The sequence below is a fragment of the Macaca mulatta genome, chromosome 16, assembly GCF_049350105.2.
Source record: "Macaca mulatta isolate MMU2019108-1 chromosome 16, T2T-MMU8v2.0, whole genome shotgun sequence".
Taxonomy (NCBI): Eukaryota; Metazoa; Chordata; class Mammalia; order Primates; family Cercopithecidae; genus Macaca; species Macaca mulatta.
The window spans coordinates 63,602,921-63,630,417 of NC_133421.1; the positions used below are offsets into that span (position 1 = coordinate 63,602,921).

General features: G+C 41.6%; 1 protein-coding gene across 6 annotated transcripts in view; it reads right to left on the reverse strand.

Annotated features, from left to right (window-relative positions):
* The window catches only part of FBXL20 (F-box and leucine rich repeat protein 20), a 168,795-nt gene that overhangs the window by 32,447 nt on the left and 108,851 nt on the right, over positions 1-27,497 (reverse strand). For 4 of the 6 annotated variants that reach the window (XR_013406658.1, XM_077971497.1, XM_015119529.3 and 1 more), the window contains exons 6-10: positions 26,393-26,461; positions 14,889-14,984; positions 11,813-11,939; positions 10,501-10,575; positions 2,341-2,471 (exon numbers count right to left, since the gene is read on the reverse strand). Coding sequence is in view for 5 of the 6 variants with exons in the window: in XM_077971497.1 (XP_077827623.1) it covers positions 2,341-2,471; positions 10,501-10,575; positions 11,813-11,939; positions 14,889-14,984; positions 26,393-26,461 (498 nt within the window). In the remaining variant the exon portion in view is untranslated. The remainder of the gene's footprint in view (positions 1-2,340; positions 2,472-10,500; positions 10,576-11,812; positions 11,940-14,888; positions 14,985-26,392; positions 26,462-27,497) is intronic. The other 2 variants (XM_015119532.3, XM_015119533.3) reach the window with 1 other exon arrangement.

Genomic DNA, 27,497 nt, shown 5'->3' on the forward strand with positions numbered 1-27,497 from the left:
ACCAACAGGTCTATGTTCTCTTAAGAAATTTTGATATTGTAGGCAAAAGTTTTTTTTTTTTTTGAAGACAGAGTCTCTCTCACTCTGCCACCCAGGCTGGGAGTGCAGTGGTGCAATCTCAGCTCACTGCAACCTCCGCCACCCGGGTTCAGGCAGTTCTCCTGTCTCAGCCTCCCGAGTAGCTGAGATTACAGGAGTGGGCCACCACACCTGTAATTTTTGTATTTTTAGTAGAGACCAGGTTTCACCATGTTGACCAGGCTGGTCTCAAACTCCTGACCTCAGGTGATCCACCCGCCTCAGCTTCCCAAAGTGCTGGGATTACAGGCGGGAGCCACTGCGCCTGGCCACAAAAGTTCTTTCAACAATTATGGTTAGGCCAGGTAATCATCAGAAAAAAATTTCTGAAAGTTTTATAGCTTTACAATGATTTTTTTTTTTTTTCCGAGACGGAGTCTTGCTCTGTTGCCCAGGCTGGAGTGCAGTGGCCGGATTTCAGCTCACTGTAAGCTCTGCCTCCTGGGTTTACACCATTCTCCTGCCTCAGTCTCCCAAGTAGCTGGGACTATAGGCACCCGCCACCTCGCCCGGCTAGTTTTTTGTATTTTTTTAGTAGAGACGGGGTTTCACCATGTTCGCCAGGATGGTCTCGATCTCCTGACCTCATGATCCGCCTGTCTTGGCCTCCCAAAGTGTTGAGATTACAGGCTTAAGCCACCGCGCCCGGCCTACAATGATTTTTATACGTAAGAAAAGTGGCTTCATAGGCTCAGGAGCCAGAGCTCCTGGGTTGAATACTTGGTTCCTACACTAACTAGCTGGGACCTCGAGCAGGTTACTTTGTCTCTTTGTGCTTCAGTTTTCTCATCTATAAAATGGCGATAACAAGGCTGGGTGTGGTGGCTCACGCCTGTAATCCCAGCACTTTGGGAGGCTGAGGGGGGTCAGATCATAAGGTCAGGAGACCATCCTGGCCAACAAGGTGAAAGCCATGTTGTCTACTAAAAATACAAAAATTAGCTGGGTGTGGTGGCGCTTGCCTGTAGTCCCAGCTACTAGGGAGGCTGAGGCAGGCTAATTGCTTGAACCCAGGTGATGGAGAATGCAGTGACCCCAGATTGCACCACTGCACTCCAGCCAGGGTGACAGAGCAAGACTCTGTCTCCAAAAAAAAAAAAAAAAAAAAAGTGGTAATAGTGCTTATATGGTGCTATGAAGATTAAACAAATTATTAATGTTATTGAGCAAGAGTCTCACTCTGTTGCCCAGGCTAGAGGGCCGCGGTATAATCTTAGCTCACTGCAGCCTTGACCTCCTGGGCTCAAGTGATCCTCTCACTTTAGCCTCCTGAGTAGCTGGGACTACAAGGCACACACCACCATGCCTGGCTAATTTTTTATTTTTTGTAGAGACAGGGTTCCGCCATGTTGCCCATGCTGGTTTCAAACTCCTGGGCTCAAGTGATCTTTTAGCCTCGGCCTCCCTAAATGCTGGGATTACAGGTGTGCGCCACAGCACCTGGCCCTGAATTAGTATTTGTAAAGCACCTAAAGCAACACCTAATTTACAAGTACTACGTAAGTTTATTTTAGAGAACAAAAAGTGTAGCGAGGTGTGGTAGCGTATGTCTTTAATCCCAGCTACTCCTGAGGCTGAGGTGACAGGATCACTTGAACCCAGGAGATTGAGGCAGGCCTCAAAAGACAATAATAGGCTGGGCACAGTGGCTCTCGCCTGTAATCTCAACACTTTGGGAAGCTGAGGCGGGAGAATCCCTGGAAGTCAAGAGTTTGAGGTCACCCTGAGCAACACAGCCTGATCCCGTCTCTACAAAAAGTAAAAAACATAGCATTCTTCAAACTGAGGAGCCAGAGAGAAATAAGGCTGTTTTAAAAGCCCATCAGTACAAAAGAGGTACTCCTGTAACAGTGTTTTTTATTTTTAAACATAGTACCCCCTGCTATGTACCTGGTATCATTACTATGACATAAATTACCTCAGTGTGGACCTTTAAAAACTACTTTGAGAAAAGAATTATATAAAAGCATTAATAAGAAAGAATACTTTCCTATCTCAAGTAATAAAATGTTGATTTTTTTTCTAGTATGGATAGCAAGTAGTGGAATTTGGGGATTGTCACCCCTTGGTTCACGCCAATTACATGAAATCAAATGAGGTACAAAAAGCAAGTAGGTGGGCATCTAAAAGGTGCTTAACTACCTTAACATTTCAAAGCGTCTGCAATGTCTACCTTAAAATTCCAAAGTTCCAAGGAAGAAATATGGGTGAAGGAAACTTTTTTGTTCTAAGATTTTTTTGAGCTAAACAAGAAATGTTTACCTAAGCCGTGGGCAGTTCTGACCTAGAGCATTCAGGATGGCATCTGTGATGTTGGAGCAGCCAGAGGCACAAAGGGATTGTAACTTATGGCACCCTCTGCATATAGTAATGAGACCTTCATCTGTGATTTGCTAAAAAACAAGAGCAAAAAAATTCATAGATATTAGTATCTTAGCAAAACAAAAGAAGAAAAATGACAGCTCTGTGAAAATAATCACCAAAAAGGAAATCAAGACATGCTCAACACATTCATCAGATAGCAGACCTAAAAGAAAATGAACACACGTTGTTTCTTCCTTCCAGTTCCTGATTTAGTCTGCAAGAGGATCTATCCTCACCTTTGGTGCAAAGGGAAGAAGCTATAATATAATTCTGTTAAAAGCTAAAATGGAATTCTAATGGAACTGGGATCAGCATGGGGTACATCATAGTTTAGGTTCAATTAAATAATTTTATTTATTTATTTATTTATTATTTGGAGATAGAGTCTCACTCTATCACCCAGGCTGGAGTGCAGTGGCGCAATCTTGGCTCACTGCAACCTCCACCTCCCAGGTTCAAGCGATTCTCATACCTCAGCCTCCCGAGGAGCTGGGACTACAAGTGCACGCCACCATGTCCAGCAATTTTTTTTTGTATTTTTAGTAGAGACGGGGTTTTGCCATGTTGGCCAGGCTGGTCTCGAACTCCTGGCCTCAAGTGATCCGCCCACCTCAGCCTCCCAAAGTACTTGAATTACAGGCTTGAGCCACTGTGCCTGGCCTCAATTAAACAATTTTAAAACCTAGAAAAAAGATAAGGATGTAAGTATTTTAGTAGTATAAATATATCTAAAAGTTCAAATTGACACTGATAAGTTAGTGAAAAAAATTAAACTGTGGATGACAGTTGCAATCTTGTATCAGTCACAGCATCCATTTACTTCTGTATTTTAGTTTTATAATATAAAGAACATCCTAATTTATGGAAATAAAAGAGTTGTATCTAACTCAGACACAATTTTGTACTTTTTACAAGTTATTAGGCTGGGCGCAGTGGGTCACACATGTAATCCAAGCATATTGGGAGGCAATGGAAAGGGAAGGGGAAGGGAAGGGGAAGGGGAAAAAAAGGGGAAGGGGAAGGGAGAGGGAAGAGGAAGGGAAAGGGAAAGGGAAGGGGAAGGGGAAGAGAAAGAAGGGAAGGGAAGGGAAAGGAAGGGAAGGGAAAGGAAGAAAGGAAGGAAAGAAAGGAAGAAAGAAAGGAAAGAAGAAAGGAAAGGAAGGGAAGGGAAGGAAGAGAAGAAAGAAAGCAAGAAGGCGGGAGGGAGGGAAGTTAGTTATTGGGGCCAGGCATGGTGGCTCAAGCCTGTAATCCCAGCACTTTGGGAGGCCGAGGTGGGTGGATCACGAGGTCAGGAGTTGGAGACCAGCCTGGCCAAGATGGTGAAACCCGGTCTCTATTAAAAACACAAAAATTAGCCAGGTGCAGTGGCAGATGCCTGTAATCCCAGCTACCTGGGAGGCTGAGGCAGGAGAATCACTTTAACCTGGGAGATTAAGGTTGCAGTGAGCCAAGATTGCACCATTGCACTCTAGCCTGGGCGACAGAGAAAGACTCCTTCTCAAAACAAAAGAAAATAGAAAGAAAAAAAAGAAAGTTAGTTATTGGTCACACATGGATGGTAGCTTACACCTGAGCTCAGAAGTTCCAGAACAGCCTGGGCAACATGGCGAAGCCCCACCTCTATTAAAAAATATATATATATAAATATATATAACAATTAAAAATTAAAATAAAAATTATTCTAAGTTATCTTACTTATTAAAATGAAAACGAATATACATTCAAAGATGTTACATATATACTTTAAAAATTTTTGTAAATTATTTTATTTCTTCCATGATGATTTAGAGGGACTATCTTTAAGCCAGTACAAATATTTCTTCTTTTATTTTTTGAGAGGGAGTCTCGCTCTGTCACCAGGCTGGAGTACAGTGGCGCAGTTTCGGATAACTGCAACCTCCATCTCCAGGGTTCAAGCGATTCTCCTGCCTCAGCCTCCTGAGTAGCTGGGCATAGGCAAGTGCTACCATGCCCGGCTAATTTTTGTATTTTTAGTAGAGACAGCGTTTCTCCATGTTAGCCAGGCTGGTCTCGAACTCCTGACCTTGTGATCCGACCACCTCAGCCTCCCAAAGTGCTGGGATTACAGGCATGAGCCACCCTGGTACAAATATTTCATAAATAATATCTGGTTGTTTTCTAACCAACTGAGTAATTTGTTGCACAATAAGCCACCTCACATCAAAGATGTTATATTTTTAAAAATAATACAAGCACACATGCCTACAGTCCCAGCTACTCAGGAGGTTGAAGTGAGATGACCACTTTAGCCCAGGAGCTCAAGGCCAGTCTGGGCAACATAATGAGACCACCCGCAACTCCCTTAAAAAAAAAAAGGAAAGAAAGAAAGAAAAAAAAAAAAAAAAAGAAAAGTTACATATAAACATCTTAATACGGTGGATACTATCAGCACTTCAATTTGTCCTCCAGATTGACTAATTGTGTGTAGGCCTAAAAATAATAGCTCTCTTCTCATCTCTGTTTAATAGTCATGTCCATAAATTACAAGGACAACTGAAAAAACAAAATCCCACAACTTTTAATATCCACTGCTTAAATCATGTTTTCAATATCATGCAACCGACACAAATATAGATTAAAAAATTGGATGCTAAGGCAGATACTAATGAGGATCAAGTAATGAGATATTAACACACGTGGAGGCAGCTAAAAAGTGCCATACAAACATGATGTACTGTCTTTAGACTATGATAGCCGAGATATAAAGAGGGAAGTAAGAATCAATAAACATGCAAATTTAGCAGGCCAAAGATATTTGTGCCACACAATACTAGAAAAGTACTGTAGGGCTGTGCTGCCCTTTCCTTTGTATAAGACAGTACTGAGGAAGAAAGATGAGTTAAGTCATACTGTCAATACTTTAAAAAATTGTAGGCCAGGCACGGTGGCTCGCATCTGTAATCTCAGCACTTCGGGAGGCTGAGGTGGGCAGATCACTTGAGGTCAGGAGTTTGAGACCAGCCTAACATGGTGAAACCCCGTTTCTACTAAAGATACAAAAAATTAGCCAGACATGGTGGCATGTGCCTGTAATCCCAGCTACTAGGGAGGCTGAGGCAGGAGAATCACTTGAACCCAGGAGGCAGAGGTTGCAGTGAGCCAAGATCATGTCATTGTACTCCAGCTTGGGCAACAAGAGCAAAACTCCGTCTCAAAAAAAAAAAAAAAAAAAGTAAAATTTACTAAACTTCTATGTTTTTCAAATCTATCAAGAAAATCAAAGAATCAAAAATGTGCTTTAATCACCTCAACAGTTTTGGGCAGAGCATGAAATCTCATGAATGCTGAGAATCATTTTATCACCCTGTAGGAAAGAAATGACTCCTGTACTAAGATTTGGGTGAAGGAAAACAATAAAATACACATAAGATAGAATTGGTTCTTTTTTTTTTTTTTTTTTCCCGAGACAGAGTCTCACTCTGTCACCCAGGCTGGAGTACAGTGGCATGATCTTGGCTCTCTGCAAGCTCTGCCTCCCGGGTTCACGCCATTCTCCTGCCTCAGCCTCCCGAGTAGCTGGGACTACAGGTGCCTGCCACCACGCCCAGCTAATTTTTTTGTATTTTTAGTAGAGACGGGGTTTCACCGTGTTAACTAGGATGGTCTCGATCTCCTGACCTCATGATCCACCCATCTCGGCCTCCCGAAGTGCTGGGATTACAGGCTTGAGCCACCGCGCCCGGCCAGAATTGGTTCTTTAAGTTCACTGTGATTCCTGCCTGCTGGAAGGATGAAGAAACACCAAATTAAACCTGCAAATGTTATGTACATATTTATGTCTGTATGTGTGTGTATGTAATGTATATGTATATAGTGCATAAATATATGTGTACATGTATGTGTGTACTTATACATACACACACACTCACACTTGTTTTTTGTTTTTGTTTGAGACGGAGTCTCGCTCTGTTGCCCAGGCTGGAGTGCAGTGGCGTGATCTTGGCTCACTGCAAGTTCCGCCTCCCGGGTTCATGCCATTCTCCTACCTCAGCCTCCCGATTAGCTGGGACTACAGGCGCCCGCCACCACGCCTGGCTAACTTTTTGTATTTTTTAGTAGAGACGGGGTTTCACCATGTTAGCCAGGATGGTCTCGATCTCCTGACCTTGTGATCCACCCGCCTTGGCCTCCCAGAGTGCTGGGATTACAGGTGTGAGCCACTGCGCCCAGCATTTTTTTTTTTTTTTGAGACAGAGTCTCGCTCTGCTGCCCAGGCTGGAATGCAGTGGCGTGATCTTGGCTCACTGCAACCTCCACCTCCCAGGTTCAAGTGAGTCTCCTGCCTCAGACTCCTGAATAGCTGGGATTACAGGCGCACACCACCATACTTGGATGATTTTTGTATCTTTAGTAGAGATGGGGTTTTACCAAGTTGGCCAGGTCGGTCTCGAACTGCTGACCTCAGGTGATTCACCCACCTCAGCCTCCCAGAGTGCTAGGATTACAGGCGCACGCATGCACGCATGTGTGCGTACACACACACACACACACGAAGCTCTCCAGGAATAGTTTTTCTTTGGCATTGTAAGATGATTTCATGTTTACAATAATTGTGGCTGATCTCTCAAGAGTAAACATTTCAGTCCTTTTTTTTTTTTGAGATGGAGTCTGACTCTGTCACCCAGGCTGGAGTACAATGGTGCGATCTTGGCTCACTGCAACCTCCACCTCCTGGGTTCAAGCGATTCTCCTGCCTCAGCCTCCCAAGTAGCTGGGATTACGGGCACACACCACTACGCCTGGGTAATTTTTGTACTTTTAGTGGAGACGGGGTTTCACCATGTTGGCCAGACTGGTCTTGATCTCCTGACCTCAAACGAGCCACTGTCTCGGCCTCCCAAAGTGTTGGGATTACAGGCGTGAGCCACTGTGCCTGGCCACATTCCAGTCTTAAATATGAAATCATGGCTGGGTGCAGTGGCTCACACCTGTAATCCCAGCACTTTGGGAGGTCAAAGCCAGCAGATCACTTGAGGTCAGGAGTTCTAGAGCAGCCTGGCCAACATGGCAAAACTCCATCTCAACTAAAATTAGACAGGCATGGAGGCACGCCCTGTAATCCCAGCTACTTGGGAAGGTGGGGCAGGAGAATTGCTTGAACCTCCTGGAGGTTGCAGTGAACTCCACTCCAGCCTGGGCAACAGAGCGAGACTCCGTCTCTAAATCAATCAATCAATCAATAAATAAAATGAAATTAGGCAAATTCTTAGTCAGCAACTATAGTAATCAGAATTGTAAGGAAAAGCACTTTGCGAGGCTGAGGCAGGCGGACTGCTTGAGCCCAGACGTTTGAGACCAGCCTGGCAACATAGGGAGACCCTATCTCTACAAAAAATTAAAAACTTAGCCAGGTGTGATGGCACACACCTGTAAACCAAGCTATTCAGAACGCTGAAGTGGGAGGATTGCTTGAGCCCTGTAGCTGGAGGTTGCTGTGAGCTATGATCCCAGCCTAAGTGACAGAGTGAGACTTCACCAAAAAAAAAAAAAAAAAAAAAAAGGAACTCATCACTTTTTTCTTTGTCATGAGCAACTCTCACTCCAAGGCAAATATATTTGTAATTTTTAAGGCAAAGAGAAAAACGCTAAAGGTGTACTGTTGGCCAGGCATGTGGCTCACGCCTGTATTCCCAGCACTTTGGGAGGCTAAGCCAGGTGGATTACTTGAGCCCAGGAATTCGAGACCAACCTGGCTAACATGGCGAAACCCCATTTCTACAAAAAAATACAAAAATCAGCTGAGTGTGGCGGTGCATGTCTGTAGTTCCAACTACTAGGGAGGCTGAGGTGGGACAATCGCTTGAGCCTGGGAGGTGAAGGTGAGCAAAAATCTCCAGCCTGCGTAACAGAGCAGGACTCTGTCTCAAAAATATGGCCAGGGCCGTGGCTTATACCTGTAATCTCAGCACTCTGGGAGGCTGAAGCAGGCAGATCACCTGAGGTCAGGAGTTCAAGACCAGCCTGGTCAACATGGCAAAACCCCATCTCTACTAAAAATACAAAAATTACCAGCCTGGCCAACATAGTGAAACCCCATCTCTACTAAAAATACAAAAAAAGCCGGGTGCGGTGGCTCACGCCTGTAATCCCAGCACTTTGGGAGGCCGAGGCGGGCGGATCACAAGGTCAGGAGATCGAGACCACGGTGAAACCCCGTCTCTACTAAAAATACAAAAAAAAAAAAAAAAAAAAAAAATTAGCTGGGCGCGGTGGCGGGCGCCTGTAGTCCCAGCTACTCAGGAGGCTGAGGCAGGAGAATGGCGTGAACCCGGGAGGCAGAGCTTGCAGTGAGCCGAGATCGCGCCACTGCACTCCAGCCTGGGCGACAGAGTGAGACTCCATCTCAAAAACAAAAAACAAACAAACAAAAAAACCAAAAAAAAATCAGCCGGGCGTGGTGATGGGCGCTTATAATCCCAGCTACTTGGGAGGCTGAGCAAGGAGAATCGCTTGAACCTGGGAGGCGGAAGTTGCAGTGAGCCAAGATGGCGCCTCTGCACTCCAGCCCCAGCAACAGTGCGAGACTCCGTCTCAAAAAAAAAAAAAAAAAAAAAATTAGCCGGGCGTGGTGACACACACTTGTAATCCTAGATACTCAGGAGGCGAAGGTAGGAGAATTGCTTGAACCCAGGCAGCAGAGGTTGCAACGAGCAGAGCTAGCAGAGGTTGCAATGAGCTTAGTGCAGTGTCACCATTGCACTCTAGCCTGGGTGACAGAGTAAGACTCTGTCTCAAAAAAAAAAAAAAAAAAAAAAGCTGGGTGTGGCGTGTAATCCCAGCTATGAAGGAGGCTGAGGCAGGAGAATCGCTTGAGCCTAGGAGGTAGAGGTTGGCTGCAGTGAGTGCAGATCTCATCACTGCACTCGAGCCTGGGTGACAGAGTAAGACTTTGCCTCAAAAAAAAAAATAAATAAATAATAAAATAAAATAAAGATGTACTGTTAACATTCTAGGTGCCTGAATAGTTTCAGCAAATTATCTGAGTAAAATTCAGGGGTTTTGGGGTAGACACAAAAAAGTTGATAGTTTGAACAAGCCGAAACACTAAAATGTAGATGCTACTTGAAAATAATTTGACAAGTATATATTGTTCATCTTCTTATTTATTTAATTAATTAATTTATTTATTTATTTATTTATTTATTTATTTTTTGAGACGGAGTCTCGCTGTCGCCCAGGCTGAAGTGCAGTGGCCGGATCTCAGCTCACTGCAAGCTCCGCCTCCCGGGTTCACGCCATTCTCCTGCCTCAGCCTCCCGAGTAGCTGGGACTACAGGCGCCCACTACCCCGCCAAGCTACTTTTTTGTATTTTTTTAGTAAAGACGGGGTTAGCCAGGATGGTCTCCATCTCCTGACCGCGTGATCCGCCCGTCTGGGCCTCCCAAAGTGCTGGGATTACAGGCTTGAGCCACCGCGCCCGGCCTTATTTATTTTTTTGAGATAAGGTCTCACTCTGTTGCCCGAGCTGGAGTGCTGTGGCATGATTTCAGCTCATTGCACCTCAACCTCCCAAGCTCAATTATCTTCCCACCTCAGCCTCCCAAGGAGCTGGGACTACAGGCACACACCACCAAACCCAGCTAATTTTTATACCTTTTGTAGAGACGGGGTTTTGCCATGTTGCCTAGGCTGGTCTCAAACTCCCGGACTCAAGCAATCTGCCTGCTTCACCCTCCCAAAGTGCTAGGATTACAGGTATGAGCCACCGTGCCCAGCTTGACTGCAATTTTAAATACTAAATTTGTGAATCATTTACATTTTAAAAGTAGACAGTTTTTTTTAAGTATGTAAGAAAGAGGTGGAGCTACAGCTAGCTCATCTGGAATTCTGTATAAGCTAGCTACCTCCTATCTTATCTATGTCAAGGCCCCTAGGAATGAGTATTGTTAAGCATGTCAAGAGTCATCTGTGTGTTTACTCTGTCACTAGGGTTGTGGTAGAAAAACAATACTGGTCTTGATGACTGAAGCTCTTAAAATAGTTTTAATGAAATGAATTACTAAAACAGAAGAATTGTGAGAAGGGATGTTTACCAAGCAAGTCTGCAAGTTCAAAGTCACCAGTTCAGGGCAATGTGCACCTATGTACTTGAGAGCTTCATCTTCTAGCTAGATTAAAAAGTAAGAAAAAAATGATTACTGACATTGTTTCAAAGGAGAAAGATTTAAGAATGTACACATTCATTCATACATTCTAACACAGCCAACCAAGTTTTGAAGGAACAATGAACCAGAAAATAAGCTATGATCACATAACAGTATAATTCATATTACTATGATTCTCAGGATTTAAAATCAGCTTTGACCACTTTCAAATTCACATTATCATTACATCAAGAACAAAGATGAAGTTAACACTGCCTAGTTTTTATGGGTTTTACTTCTGATAAATTAAATATACCTGGCAGCATTTTGCTGAGGGCCCATGAAACGAAAATAATTTTCAAACTTCTACACACCCCTTATAAAGTTTTTCATAAACAAACTTTGAGGAAAAACAGCCAAGAAAGGAATCCAGTGTCCATCTCCCACTGGAAGATAGGTGTCATGCTTACAGTGCTGAGAACAGATGGTAAGTAACTGATTATAATGATATATTCCAATCAGTATTTTTCAGGATTCCATAAATAACCAGAAGCTCAAGTTGTTGTTTTAAGGCAGTCATACATCTGAAATTCTCTTTCAAACAATGGAACCCCTCTCATCATGATAAAAGAATCAGGGCATTTTTAATGGAATCCTAATTAGGAAAATAAAGTAGAGCCTAGCCTTAGTTTGTCAGTCACAATTTAAATCCACTCATTTCTTTCCGGAGGCTAACTAATCAATTCTTTTTTTCACTATAAAACACTGAGATAGTAAAATTTTTAATGACAAAATATGTTGGATTTGTAATGTGACTGGCAGGAAATAAGCATCAATATTATAAAATGCAGGCTGCTGTACACTTGGCATATTTAAGAAACACTGGTGGTTAAAAAAACAAGTGGAAATTGCCTTCTTTGCCTATCTAGTTCAAAGTATCAGGCAGTGACAACATGCCAAGTTTTCTTCTCAGCACAAATTAAACTGCACGAAACTCTTCTTGACCATGGTGTATCTTTAATATAATCTTATCTTTCCACCTTATCTCCCTCCTCCTCAAGTCTATTTTTGGTTGGATGTTAATTCTTCTCATTCTTTTGTCCTAAGGAAAACACTTTAATCTTTGGTAAGCATTTGTCTTTGGTCAATAATACACACAACTAACCTTTCCCTCCAGACAAACATTTTGGGGCTGCCTATAAAGAACTCATGATTCGTTCATGATTCTTCTGAATTTCACGAGCCCTACATAGAGTATTACCTGTGTGCAGCCTTTTAAGAATAAGGCCTTGAGACCCCCACAGCCCCTCACTAGTGCTTGAATGCCATCCTTGGTTACTTGGTCACACCAGGAAATGTTCAACTGCTCCAACAGTGGACATCCCTCACTAAGGATAAAACAAAATAAGAGAAACATATCACTAAATCCAATTCCAAAAACACCAACGTCTCAATTTACTGGCTGTTTAGTAAAGGAATGGAAACATTCCCATTTTTTTCCCACAAGAAAAAATATATTTACCTAAGGTATATTTAGAAAAAAAGCTGATTTATCAATGTGGTATTCACATGGGATTATATCATTAGCAGGATCATCTAAAATCCAGCTTAACCAACAAACACAAAGCATTATAATGTTTTTCAGATTTATATTCCTTTTGTACTTATCACATATCTCAAAGCTCTCTAGACAGAAAATGGAAATTAAGTGATTTATTCTAGCTTACAGAGTAATTAATAAAGAGCTCAGATTCAAAACTAGATTCTCCATCGAGCAATGCTATTACCGGTTGAGTATCCCTTATCTTAAATGCTTGGTACCAGAAGTGTTTCAGATGTCTAATTTTGCAGTATTTGCATTATACTTACATAGTTGAATATCCCATATCTGAAAACCTGAAGTGCCCCAATGACCATTTCTTTTGAGGGTCACATCGATACTCAAAAAGTTTGGGATTTTGAAGCACTTCAGATTTTCTTTCTTTTTTTTTTTTTTTAAAGACAGGGTCTCGCTCTGTCACCCAGGCTGGAGTGCAGTGGCGCCATCAGGGGTCACTACATCTGTGACCTCCATGGCTCAAGTGATCCTCCCACCTCAGTCCCTCAAGTAGCACCCAGCTGCATTTTGGATTTTTGAAATAGGGATATTCAACTCACAGTACCAAAGTAGTAATGAAGGCTTTTAAACTTTTATTTTAAAAAATTACAAAGGCCCTGTGTATTTCCTTGAGATGTTTCTAGGCCAGGCGCAGTGGCTCACACTTGTAATCCCAGCACTTTGGGAGGCCAAGGTGGGCGAATCACGAGGTCAGGAGATCGAGACCATCCTGGCTAACATGGTGAAACCCCGTCTCTACTAAAAATACGAAAAAAAAAAATTAGCCAGGCGTGGTGGCAGGCGCCTGTAGTCCCAGCTACTTGGGAGGCTGAGGAGGAGAATGGCGTGAACCCGGGACATGGAGTTTGCAGTGAGCCGAAATCGCGCCAGTGCACTCCAGCCTGGGCAACAGAGCGAGACTCCATCTCAAAAAAAAAAAAAAAAAAAAAAGAGATGTTTCTAGAGTACTGCTTTTGTAAGCTGAATTTAGGATATCTTATGTCCAATCTCTGCCTTCAAACTACTAGTTTCATCGTTGATTCCATCTACTCTTAACAGTTTAGCTTCATATTTGGATTATGGATGAATTCCAAGTTTTCTATAATATTCTTCAGAAAACACTCCATAAATTGTTCGAAATATTCCTGCCTGCCGAAAAGACCCAGAAGATAAAGCCATGATATCCCAGTTCAAGTTCATTCTCCAATATTAATAGTTTAACTTCAGGAAGGTGACTTTAGGAAGCCTGTCTGAACCTCTCTTAGTCTAAGATTAGCTCCATACCTCTATGTTTTCCCAAAACTGACGTACTCATTCCTATCATAGCATTTATTCCACAGTAACAGTTGACTGTGAGCAACTTAAGGGCAGCAATATCTTACTCAGTTACATCTCATGGTTGTATTACAGTACCTGGCAGTCAACAACTTTCTAGATTTTCTTAGCTGTAAAATGCCCATCCACTCTACTTCACAAAGCTTTTAAATAAATAAGATCATTTATGTGAAAATATTTTATAAATGATAAAAGTTGTTATTTTATCAAGTTTATTAGCCTACACAGCAAACCGTCTTAGGTACATGTGTTCAATATTCACAAAGAAGGTCTAAAAGGAGCCACATTTTAGATTATTTATACTCAACTAAATCTGTATTTCTTTTTTCTTGAGATGAGGTCTCGTTCTGTTGCCCAGCCTAGAGTGCAGTGGCACAATTATAGCTCACTGCAGTCTCAACCTGCCGGGCTCAAACGATCCTCCCGTCACAGTCCCCTGAGCAGCTGGGACTACAGGGCTATGCCACCACGCCTGGCGAATTTTCTTATTTTTTTAGTAGAGACAGGGTTTCCCTATGTTGCACAGGCTGGTCTAGAACTCCTGAGCTCAAGTGATCCTCCTACCCTGGGCTCCCAAACAGCTGGGATTACAGGTGTGAGCCACCATGCCCAGGGCCTCAGGGACCCTTTTTAAAGCACTTTATATACATCAGGTTGAGCCACATGCAGCTGTCATTCTTATAACATGAAAACTGTCAAATACTAGCAAAACTTTATATGGTGTTGCCTAATACTTCGTTAAACCTTAAAATGTTATGAGGTGAGAAGAAAAAGCTCAGAAAGGTTATGTTTGCTTAAAGTACCTGGTTAATAATCTGGCTCCAGATACCTGTTTTAAGCACTAAGCTATAATAACACGTGCCCTTTCTTTTTTTGTTTTTTTTGAGATGGAGTCTCACTCTGTCACCAGACTGGAGTGCAATGGCGCGATCTAAGCTTACTGCAACCTCTGCCTCCCTAGTAGCTGGGACTACAGGTGCATGCCACCACACCCAGCTAATGTTTATATTTTTAGTAGAGACGGGGTTTCACCATGTTGGCCAGGATGGTTTCAATCTCTTGACCTCGTGATCTGCCCACCTTGGCCTCCCAAAGTGCTGGGATTATAGGCATGAGCCTCTGCGCCCGGCCTTATTTTCTTTCTGAAAATAAGACTTCATAAAAATCTAATTGTTTATGTATAAACTGTACTACCCTGTTCAGAAATCCTAGTTACCTCTAGTCATTTCACTTTAGTATGTCCCATAACTGTAATCAGGGCAAGTGGTAAAACAAAATATCTATTCTGAACTACAAAATATATCCATAAAACAGAGTTGCCTTCAATTCCAACTTTATATCAGTTATTTTTTTAAAGTATGTATTTTTTTCTGATTACTGGACATGCTTATTATAAGAAATTTACCTCAGAGCTTTTAGAGACATGTTTGTTATTGATGTACAGGAAGCCAAGTCAAGGTGCCTGAGTTTGGAACAGAACTTGCTAAGGCTAGTACATGTACTGAAAAATGGAAAAAGGAGAAAATAATGAATAAACAAGACAAGTACACATCCTTGGTATATCAGACACTGTTCTCATTAAACATATGTGTATATATAAGAACTGTAAAATTTTCATACCCCTAAAAAAGCAGTTACATATCCTAAGACCCTTCACATTGAGGAAGAGACAGATACCACTCACAAAGAAAAAAGGTTGTGCTGTATATGAGAATTTGCATGAGGGGAAGATGGTGTTTGATTCATATTTTTAAATGTTAACAGCAATTGACAACATGATACTTATGTGATTTCTAAGAGATCTATATGCATTTTGCAAATCCAGAAACACCAGAAGCTAATGGCTATCTACTAGCACATAGTCAAACATGAAGAAGAAAAGCTCTGCATGTTTTTTCACTTAAATCCCTACTCAAGATAACCTTTTGCATAACAGTAATGTAGGAAATGGATTTTTGCAAGGTATACAAAAGATGGATGATGGACTGATATTGGGCTGAAAAAAGTAAGTTTATGTATTAAAAACTTTTCTCTGGCGGTCAAGTTCTCATTTTAAATTTTAACAGATCATGAAAAACTTCAAATACAAACAAGAGTAAATAATACAGAGAACCCACATGTACCATCAGTAAACTTCAACATTTATAAATACTATTTTTCTTTTTGAGACAATCTTGCTCTGTTGCCCAGGCTGGAGAGCAGTGGCGCAATCTAGGCCCACTGCAACCTCCACCTCCGGGTTCAAGCGATTCTCATGCCTCAGCCTCCCAAGTAGCTGGGACCACAGACACACACCACCACACCCAGCTAATTTTTCATATTTTTAGTAGAGATGGGGTTTTGCCATATTAGCCAGGCTGGTCTCCAACTCTGGGCCTCAAGTGATCCACATGCCTCAGCCTCCCAAACTGCTGAGATTACAAGTGTGAGACACTGTGCCTGGCCCAACATTTATCAGTATTCTACTATTAAATATTTTTATTTCTTGGGAGGCTGAGGTGGGTGGATTGCCTGAGGTCAGGAGTTCTAGACCAGCCTGACCAACATTGTGAAACCCCATCTCTACTAAAAATACAAAATTAGCTGAGCGTGGTGGCACATGCCTGTAATCCCAGCTACTGGGAAGGCTGAGGCAAGAGAATGGCTTGAGCCCAGGAGGCGGAGGTTGCAGCGAGTCAAGATTGCACCATTGCACTCCAGCCTAGGCAACAAGAGCAAAACTCCGTCTCAAAAAAAAAAAAAAAAATTTATGCCATCTCTTCTTCCCCCCTTTTTTATTCCAGGATTTTAAAGCCAATTCCAAACATATCATTTTACCTGTAAATATTTCAGTATCTATCTATATAGATTTTTTAAGACAGAGTCTTGTTCTTATCGCTCAGGCTGGAGTGCAATGGCACGATCTTGGCTCACTGCAACCTCCGCCTCCTGGGTTCAAGCAATTCTCCTGCCTCAGCATCCCAAGTAGCTGGGATTACAGGTACCTGTCACCATGCCCAGCTAATTTTTGTATTTTTAGTAGAGATGGGTTTTCGCCATGTTGGCCAGGCTGGTCTTGAACTCCTGACCTTGTGATCCATCTGCCTCGGCCTCCCAAAGTGCTGGAATTACAGGCATGAGCCACCGTGCCTGGCCTTGGTATCTATTTCTGATAGGTAAATACTTTAATTTCTTAATATCATCTAATGCTGAAATGTGTTGACTTTTCTCCAATTATATCATAAATGTTTTTGACAAGTTGATTCGTTCAAATTAGGATCTAAACAAGAGTCACACATTCTCTTTGGCTGATATGTCTTCTAGGTCTTTGTGTGGGCCAATGTTTTCATTTCTTTTTTCTTTTTTTGTTACAGACAGGGTCTCACTCTGTCACCCTGGTAGGAGTTCAGTGGCACTACCATAACTCAATGTAACCTCCAACTCCTGGGCTCAAGCGATCTCCTACCTCAGCCTCCTGAATAGCAAGGACTACAGATACGTGCCATCACACTAATTAAAAATTTTTTTTGTAGAGACAGGGTCTAACTATGTTGCCCAGGCTGGTCTCAAACTTTTGGCCTCAAGTGATCCTCTTGCCTTGGCCTTCCAGAGTGCTGGGATTACAAGCATGAGCCACCACACCCGGCTTGTTTTCATTTCTTTTGAACAGAGTCTTAGGAATGTAATTGCTAGATCCTATGGCAAAGTTATGTTTGACTTTGAAGAAAACTGCCAAACTGTTTCCAAAATTGGCCATACCATTTTACATTCCCACCAGAAATTCATGAGGGTCCCAGTTTTTCCAAATCCTTGCCAATACTTGGCATTGTCTCTCTTTTTGAATACAGTTATCTTAGTGTGTATGGAGTGGAATTGCATTGTGGTTTTACTTTACAATTCTGTAATGAAAACCTTTTCTTTTTCTTTGCTTTTTTTTTTTTTTTTTTTTTTTGAGATGGACTCTCACTCTGTCACCTGGGCTGGAGTGCAGTGGCGTGATCTCAGCTCACTGCAACCTCTGCCTCCCACGTTCAAGCGATTCTTCTGCCTCAGTCTTCTGAGTAGCTGGGACTACAGGCGTGTACCACCACACTCAGCTAATTTTTTTTGTAGTTTTAGTAGAGACAGAGTTTCACTACGTTGGTCAGGCAGGTCTCAAAACTCCTGACCTCAAATGATCCGCCCGCCTTGGCCTCCCAAAGTGCTAGGACTGCACGAATGGTTAGCCACTGCACCCGGTGTAAATACTTTTTCTTATGCTTACTTGTCATTCATATGTCTTTGGTGAAATGTCTATCTAAGACTTCAGCCCATTTTTTTTTGTTTAATTGTCTTCTCATTATTAATTCTAAGAGCTCTCTATATATTCTCGAGAGAAGCACTGTTATTAGATATATGACCTGCAAATACTTTCTCCCAGTCTGTGTCCTATCTTTTCATTTTCTTTCTTTTCTATCTTTTAAATTAGAGTTGGAGTCTCACCAGAAACACCAGTCAGGCTAGATTTGATCTTCTGGGCTTAAGTGATCCTCCTGCCTCAGCCTCCCAAATAGTTGAGACTACGGGTGTAGGTCATGGTGCCTGGCCTTTTCCAATTTATTATTTTTATTTTATTTTTTTCCTCAGACAATCAGGCAATGTGACCTTTTTTATTTTTTTAAGTTAATAGTATCTTCAGAAGCATATTTATTTATGTATTTATTTATTTATTTTTTTAGATGGAGTCTTGCTCTGTCGCCCAGGCTGGAGTGCAGTGGTACGATCTCGGCTCACTGCAACCTCCGCCTCCCAGATTCAAGTGATTCTCCTGCCTCAGCCTCTGGAGTAGCTGGGAGGCTCGTGCCACCATGCCTGGCTAATTTTTTGTATTTTTAGTAGAGACAGGGTTTCACTGTGTTAGTCAGGATGGTCTCAAACTTCTGACCTGGTGATCTGCCTGCCTCAGCCTCCCAAAGTGCTGGGATTATAGGCGTGAGCCACCATGCCTGGCAGAAGCATAAAAGTTTTTAATTTTAATGAGGTACAATTTATCATTTTTTTCTTTTATAGCTTGTCTATGTGTGGGCTCCTTTCTAGGCACTTTATTTTAGTCCACTGACTGATACGTTTATGCTTATACCACCAGCACATTGTCCTGATGACCGTTCCTGTAATAATAACCCTTCAAATCAGGTAGTATAAGTCCCCAGACTTCACAGTCTATCAAAATTGATTTTGTTATTCTAGAACCTCTGAATTTGCACATGAATTTAGAACCAGCCTTTCAATTTCAACAAAAAAACCTATTGGGATTTTTTATTGGAACTGCACTGTATCTGTAGAACAATTTAAGGAAAACAAGTATCTTAACAGGCTCAGGCCCGTAATCTCAACACTTTGGGAGGCCGAGGCAGGCCGACTGCTTGAGCCCAGGCGTTTGAGACAACCTTGGGTAACATGGTGAAATTTTCTCTCTACCCAAAATAGAAAAATTAGCCGGGCATGGTGGCACATACCTGTAGTCCCAATTACTTGGGAGGCTGAGGTGGGAGCCCAGGAGATGGAGAGTGCAGTGAGCTGTGGTTGTGCCACCACTGCATTCCAGCCTGGATAACAGAGCAAGACCCTATCTCAAGAAACAAAAAAACCCCAAACCAAAACAATATTGAGTTTCTAAATGTATATGTATGGGGCCAGGAGTGGTGACTCATGCCTGTAATCCCAGCACTTTGGGAGGCCGAGGTAGGCGGATCAGTTGAGCACAGGAGTTCAAGACCAGCCTGGCCAACATGGTGAAACTCCGCCTCTACTAAAAATACAAACAAAAATTAGCCAGGCGTGGTGGCAAGCGCCTGTAATCCCAACTACTTGGGAAGCTGAAAACGAGAATTACTTGAACCCAGGAGGCAGAGTTTGCAGTTAGCTGAGAATGTGCCACTGCACTCCAGCCTGGGCAACAGAGCGAGACTCAGTCTCAAAAAAAAAAAAAAAATTTGTATGTTTATTTATCCATTTATTTATTTAAGTCTTCTTTTTAAAATTTTCTTTTCTCTAACTTTTGTTAGTGATCATTTTATAATTTTCAGCGTATATGACTTACACATTATTTTTATTACGTTCATCCTTATATATTTTATATTTTTGGGTATTACTATAAATGATATATCTTAAACTTCATTTTCCAACTGCTGATTGCTAGTATACAGAAATAGAATTGAGTTTTGCAAAGTAGTCATGTATCTCATTACTTTGCTAGAATTCAATGGATCTAGTAGCTTTGTAATAGATTCTATGGACTTTCCTATGAATCCAATTATACCATTATGTGAATGCCTTTTATAATCCTTCCTCTATTGCATTAGGCACAACATCCAGTACAATGTTGAACAGCTGTGGTAACACCTGATATCCTTGCCTTGTTCCTGCTGTTAGGGAATCTTTCATCTCAGGAAGTCTTTCATCATCAAATATGATGTTGTAAGAGATTTTTTCACATATATACTCGATCAGGTTGAATAAGTTACACTATCTTATTTGTCCATAAACTTTTTTTTGAGACAGGGCTTCAGTCTGTCACCTAGGCTGAAGTGCAGTGGCATGATCACAGTTCACCATACCCTTGACTTCCTCGACCCAAGAGATCCTCCCACCTTAGCCTCCTGAGTAGATGGGAACACAGGTGTGCGCCATCACGCTCAACTAATCTTTTATTTTTTGTAGAGATGGGGTCCCACTATGTTGCCCAAGCTGGTCTCAAACTCCTGGGTGCAAGCAACCCTCCTGCTTTAGCTTCCCAAAGTGTTGGGATTACAGGTATGAGCCAAAGAACTCAGCCTTTGTGTTCTTTCTTGACTAATCTAGACAAAGGTTAATCAAGCTTATTCATTTTATTTTGAAGAATCAACTTTTACTTCATAAATTTTCTCCATTCTGTTCCCCTTTTTTTTTTTTTTTTTTTTTTTTTGAGACACAGTCTCGCTCTGTCGCCGAGGCAGGAGTGCAGTGCCGATTTCGGCTCATTGCAAGCTCCGCCTCCTGGGTTCACGCCATTCTCCTGCCTCAGCCTCCGGAGTAGCTGGGACCACAGGCGCCCGCCACCACGCCCGGCTAATTTTTTGTTTTAGTAGAGACGGGGCTTCACCATGTTAGCCAGGATGCTCTCCATCTCCTGACCTAGTGATCCACCCGCCTCAGCCTCCCAAAATGATGGGATTACAGGCGCGAGCCACCGCGCCGGGCCACCTATTTTTTATTTCATGGATTTCCAGTATTATTTCCTTCCTTCCTTTGGATTTAATTTACTTTTTTCTACTTTCTTCTTCCTTTTTGGTAGGGAGGGAGGGAGGAGAGAGGAGAGACTCTTTTCTAGCTCTCTAAGCAGATTAGATCCTTGATTTTAAAACTTTTCTTTCTTTTTTGAGATGGAGTCTCACTCTGTCGCCCAAGTTAGAGTACAGTGGCACAATCTCAGCTTACTGCAACCTCTTGAACTGGGTTCAAGCAAGTCTCCTGCCTCAGTCTCCCAAGTATCTGGGACCACAGACAGGCACCACCACACCAGGCTAATTTTTCGTATTTTTAGTAGAGATGGGTTTTTGCTGTGTTGGCCAGGCTGTTCTTAAACTCCTGACCTCAAGTGATCTGCCTGCGTTGGCCTCCCAAAATACTGGGATTACAGGCATGAGGCATGAGGCACCGTGCCCGGCCAAACTTCTCCTTTCTAATATTAGCATTTGATGCTATACATTTTGCTCTAAGCGATACCTTAGGTGCATTCCACAAATTTAAAAAGTTACATATTCTCATTATCACTCAATGGAGCATATTTTCTAAATTTCTTTGTAAGTAATTCTTTGAACTATGGGTTATTCAGAAGCATGTCATTTAATTTTCTAATCTTCCAGGTATCTGTTATTAATTTCTACTTTAATTTTGTTGAGGCCACAGAACATACCCAATATGATTTTAATCCTTCCAAATGTATTACATTTTGTTTTATGGCCCATTATTTGGTTTGTCCTATTGAATATTCCAAATGTACTTGAAGAGAATGTTTATTCTGATGCTTTTTGGTGTAGCAATCTATAAATGTCAATTATATTAAGCTCATCATTGATAGTGTTGCTGAAGTCTTCAATAGCTTTACTGCTTTTTGGCATACTTGTTTTATAAGCCAGGGGTACTATTTAATACCTTTTTTCATCTAATCTTTTTCCTTAAATTTACTCCATCTGATATTAATGTCCACTCCAATTTTCCCAATTAGTATTTATAATAGTATATATTTTCCCATTCTTTTAATTTTATTTTTTTAATTTTTGCACATATTTGTACCTGTTATTTAAAATTTTTTATTTACTTACTTTTTGAAATGTGGTCTTGATAGGTGGCCCAGGCTTGAGTGCAGTAGCTATTAACCGGCATGATCACAGTGCAATGCAGTCTCTAACTCCTGGTCTCAAATGATCCCCCTGCTTCAGCCTACCAACTAGCTGGGATTACAGGTGCATACCACCATGCCTGGCTTGTAACTGTTATTTTTAAACTCCTTATTGCTTAGTTCTATTTCAGTCATTTCTGGGTTTATTTCTTTCCTTTCTTTCTTCTTTTTCAAGAAAGTTTCGCTTGTTGCCCAGGCTGGAGTGCAATGGCACCATTTTGGCTCACTGCAACCTCCACCTCTTCTGGGTCTATTTCTATTGACTGGCTTTTCTTCTGGTTTTGGGTCACATTTTCCCACTGCTTTGTTAGAATTTTTGATTGAGTGACAAATACTCCGTATGCCACACTGCTTGCTGGGTGTCTGGATTTTGATGTCTTCCTTTAAAGAGTGTTGAGCCGGCCGGGCGCGGTGGCTCAAGCCTGTAATCCCAGCACTTTGGGAGGCCGAGACGGGCGGATCACAAGGTCAGGAGATCGAGACCATCCTGGCTAACACGGTGAAACCCCGTCTCTACTAAAAAATACAAAAAACTAGCCGGGCGAGGTGGCGGGCGTCTGTAGTCCCAGCTACTCAGGAGGCTAAGGCAGGAGAATGGCATGAACCCGGGAGGCGGAGCTTGCTGTGAGCCGAGATCCGGCCACTGCACTCCAGCCTGGGTGACAGAGCGAGACTCTGTCTCAAAAAAAAGAATTAAAAAAAAAAAAAAAAAGAGTGTTGAACCATGTTTTGGCAGGCAGTTAAGTTTGTTTTGGATCAATTTCTTTCTTTCTTTTTTTTTTTTTTTTTGAGATGGAGTCTTGCTCAGTCGCTCAGGCTGGAGTGCAGTGGCATGATCTCAGCTCCTGGGTTTGAGCGATTCTTCTGCCTCAGCCTCCCAAGCAGCTGGGATTACAGTCACATGCTACCACGCCTGGCTAATTTTTGTACTTTTAGTAGAGATGAGGTTTCACCATGTTGGCCAGGCTGGTCTCGAACTCCTGACCTCAGGTGATCTGCCCACCTCGGCCTCCCAAAGTGCTGAAATTACAGGCATGAGCCATCGTGCCCAGTCTGATTCTTAAAATAAAATAAATAAATAAATAAATAAATAAAAATATTTAATAGAGCAGGTCTAGTTTAGCCCTACTACCAAGGTGTAATCTTTCTGGAGTCTTTATTGAATGTCCCAGGTGTTCAATGAATTTTCTCCATTTTGGGTAGGTGGAACTTCATCCAACCTTATTAAGTCCTAGAAATTATTTGGCTTATAGTTTCCCAGTAATTGTTTTTTTCCTCACTAGATCTTCTTTGCCAACCTGTGTGGGGTCTCATCCTGTGCATGCAGAGTTTACTATTCAGCCAAATCTACATATGGCATTGTCTGAAAAATGCCTCAGTCACACAGTGAGGATAATCATATGGCTCACTTCATTTGTTTCTCAGTCTTGTGCTACATGTACAACATCCTAAACTGGTCTTCTAGGTTTTGTTTAGTTTTCTAGTTGTTTACAGCAGGAGGGCATTTATTATCACTGTGAGAAGCAGAAGTCTACTTGGATTTTTTTTTTTTAAGACATAGGGTCTCACTATGTTGGCCAGGCTAGGCTCAAACTCCTGGTCTCAAGTAGTCCTCCTGCCTCAGCCTCCCAATGTGCTGGGATTACAGGTGAGAGCCACCACACCTAGCTGCTTCTTCATTATTTTTTGAGATAGGGTCTTGCTTTGTTGCCCAAGCTGGAGTGCAGTGACACATATCTCAGCTCACTACAACCTCTGGCTCCCAAGCTCCCAAGCCCAAGCAATCCTCCCACCTCAGGCTACCAAGTAGCTCGGACTACAGGCATGTACCACCATGCCTGGCTAATTTTTTGTATTTTTTGTAGAGGTGGGGTTTCGCCATGTTGCTGAGGTTGGGCTAAAGCAATTCACCCACCTCGGCCTCTCAAAGTTCTGGGATTACAGGAGTGAGCCACAGTCCCCTGCTGCTTCTTTGATTTAAAAAATTTGTGTATTTCAAGGCTAATACTGTGTTTAAAATAGTGTATTTTTAAATTCACTAAAACGTGGAAATGTGAATACTGACAACTGGTTATCTGATGATTTTAAGATATTGTTTTTAGAGCAGTGATAAAGTTAATGCACTTACGGCCAGGCGTGGTGGCTCACACCTGTAATCTCAATACTCTGGGAGGCCGAGGCAGGCAGATCACCTGAGGTCAGGAGTTCCTGACCAGCCTGGCCAATATGGTGAAAACCTGTCTCTACTAAACATACAAAAATTGGTCGGGCATGGTGGCACCCCCCTGTAATTCCAGGTACTCAGGAAGCTGGGCTGGGATCGCGCCACCGCACTCCAGCCTGGGCAACAGAGCAAGACATCATCTCAAAATAAACAAACAATAAAAGTTAATGCACTTACATGAGAGACTTTTATTGTTAAAGAGTACATACTGAAGTACAGATTAAATAATATGATGTCTAGGACTTTTCTTCAAAATAAGATAAAATGAGAGAGGATAAGTGGGTGGAGTTATTCATGAAACAAGACTGGCCGTAAACTGGTAACAGTTAAAGCTGAGTGATGGGCTCAATACACTTTTTTGTCTACTTCTGTATATGTTTCAAATTTTCACATTTAAAAAAGTCAGCAGAAGTAATTTCTGTGTGATTATAACTCCAACTTGGGTTCAAGGGGTTTTTTCTTTGAGCCAGAGTCTTGCGCTTTCGCCCAGGATGGAATACAGTAGTGTGATCTCAGCTCACTGCAACCTCTACCTCCTGGGTTCAAGCAATTATTGCGCCTCAGCCTCCCAAGTAGCTGGGATGTGCCACCATGCCTGGTTAATTTTTGCATTTTTAGTAGAGATGGGGTTTCACCGTGTTGGCCAGGCTGGCTTGAACCCCTGACCTCAAGTTATCCACCCACCTCAGCCTCCCAAGGTGCGGAGATTTTAGGCCTAAGTCACTTGCACTAGGCCGGTTCATGTGTTTTTAATTTGTAGGGATTGCTTTCATTTCTTTTTGACTTAATTTTTTGTTTGAATGATATAAAATATTTACATGGCTATTAAACGATAAAACATAATTCAGAGTTCTCCCTTTTATCCCTGTCCCTTGTGTTTTCTCACTTCCCCATATAAACAACTATTTTTACTTACTTTATTTTTGATTGGCATTTCCATTCTTTTTGAAAATAAATAAATATGGATATATATATATGTATTAAGTCTTCTGGCCCTACAAAAGGTGTATTATACAAACTCCTCTGCAGTTTCCTTTTCTTCATTTAACAACATGTCCTCAAGATCACTCCAGAGTATTATATAGAGATTTTCCTCATTACTTTTATTCAACCAGTACTTTACTGATAGACATTGGGTAGTTTCCTATCTTTTGCTATTACAAGTAATGTAGTAGCCTTGCACATATATATTATGTTTTCGCCAATGCATCTTGAGGATAAGATAGATTCTGACAAAAAATATTAATTACATGTCACTTTTCTAGATACCAAGTGGTCAAATTCTTAATCTTTATAACATAAGTACTCAAAGGAAACAAAAATTAAAAGATAATTTATCTAAAGCAAATGTAGTTCTGTTGGTATAAAGTAATGGTGGGGGAAGAGGTTAGTACATTTCATCTCTCACAGTAAAGGTTTCCAAATCAATCTATAGGAATACTTATTAGTAGAGGCCGGGCACAGTGGCTCATGCCTGTAATCCCAACACTTTGGGAGGCCGAGGTGGGCAGATCATGAGGTCAGGAGATCGAGACCATCCTGGCTAACACAGTGAAACCTCGTCTCTACTAAAAGTACAAAAAATTAGCCGGACGTGGTGGCATGTGCCTGTAGACCCAGCTACTTGGGAGGCTGAGGCAGGAGAATCGCTTTAACTCAGGAGGCAGAGGTTACAGTGAGCCAAGGTTGCACCACTGTAGTCCAGCCTGGGTGACAGAGCGAGACTTCATCTCAGAAAAAAAAAAAGAAATACTTATTAGTAGAGTTAATGAATAACTACCTTCTAGGTCTAATTTCTGGGACTGTAAGCCTCTTGAGGATGAAGAATTAAGCTTAATTTCCTTCAGATCATGACCAACAGAGACACAGCATGTTTAGTGAATCATTTTCATTTAATAACTGTTCTCAGGACTGATTATCATAAGCTGTTTAGTCCTCTGTTTAAGATTTTAATCTTTTCATAGAATTATGTTTACTGTGGCTTTTAATTGGTAGCTACTAGTATCTTGAAATATAAATAATCCCAGTAATATGTATTATTACTATCCCTACTGTATCTACATTGACGACAATTATTGAAAGTTTCACCTTAAATATCAAAGATAGAATTCCAAAACAAGTTTCTCATTCCATTTCTACTTTGATGCTGCTTTCTCTTTTAAAAATATCTTTCCTCTACAAAACCAATATAAAATTTGCTAAATATAGTTGGTGGCCTGAATTTAAAGGTAGTATCAGCCAGACATAAGGGGCTATGACTTATCCTTCTAAAACATAAAATACTTACGCGTCTGTTGTCTTTGTACACCCATTTAGATTCAGTACTTCAATGTTCCTGCAGTTTTGTGCAAAGGTTCTTTATAGGAAAGAAAGTAAGAGGTTTCAAATGAAATAAGCAAAATTCCAGTCATTAAAAAAGCAATAAAATATATTATTATTGGTAATATTGATTGTTGATAACTGTGATACTGTGATATAAAGGAAAAACATGTATTTGGTCTTCATCCTCGGTTCTTGGCATCCAGTCCCTAAAATCTTTGTAATTTCCTGAGTGATAGTATCTTTTGTTACAGGTTGGTGAAAAGTAATCGCGGTTTTTGCCATTACTGTTAATTAACAGTAACTGCCATTATTGTTAATGGCAAAAACTGTGATTACTTTTGCACAAACCTAATATAATATTTGGTCTTCAATCATGTCTGTGATCAAGGAACCTCTGTAAAAACCCCTAAATGATAGGGATCAGAGAGCTTCTGGGTTGGTGAATGTAACCACATGCCAGAAGGGTAGTATACCCCAATTCCACGGGGACAGAAGCTCCTGTGCCTGGGACCCTTCTAGACCCTGCCTTATACACCTTTTCATATTCCTTCTACCTCAGCCTCCCTAAATGCTGGGATTACAGGTGTGAGCCACTGAGCCTGGCCATGATTTTTTTTTTTTGAGATAGAATCTCTCTCTGTCGCTGAGGCTGGAGTATAGTGGTGCCATCTCAGCCCACTGCAGCCTCCACCTCCCAGGTTCAAGCGATTCTTCTGCCTCAGCCTCCTGAGTAGCTGGGATGACAGGCACGCACCACCATGCCTGACTAAGTTTTTGTATTTTTGGTAGAGACAAGGTTTCACCATGTTGGTTAGGCTGGTCTTGAACTCCTCATCTCAAGTGATCCACCTACATCAGCCTCCCAAAGTGCTAAGATTACAGGCTTGGGCCATCACACCTGGTTTAAATTAATTTTCAATTATAAATTCTTCAAACATAACTTTAAAAATTATTTTAAATCAAAAAAATAAATGATTGCTTATTTATTTATTTTTAGAGACAGGCTGGAGTACAGTGGTGCAATCACAGCTCACTGTAGCCTCAACCTCCCAGGCTCAAGTGATCCTCCT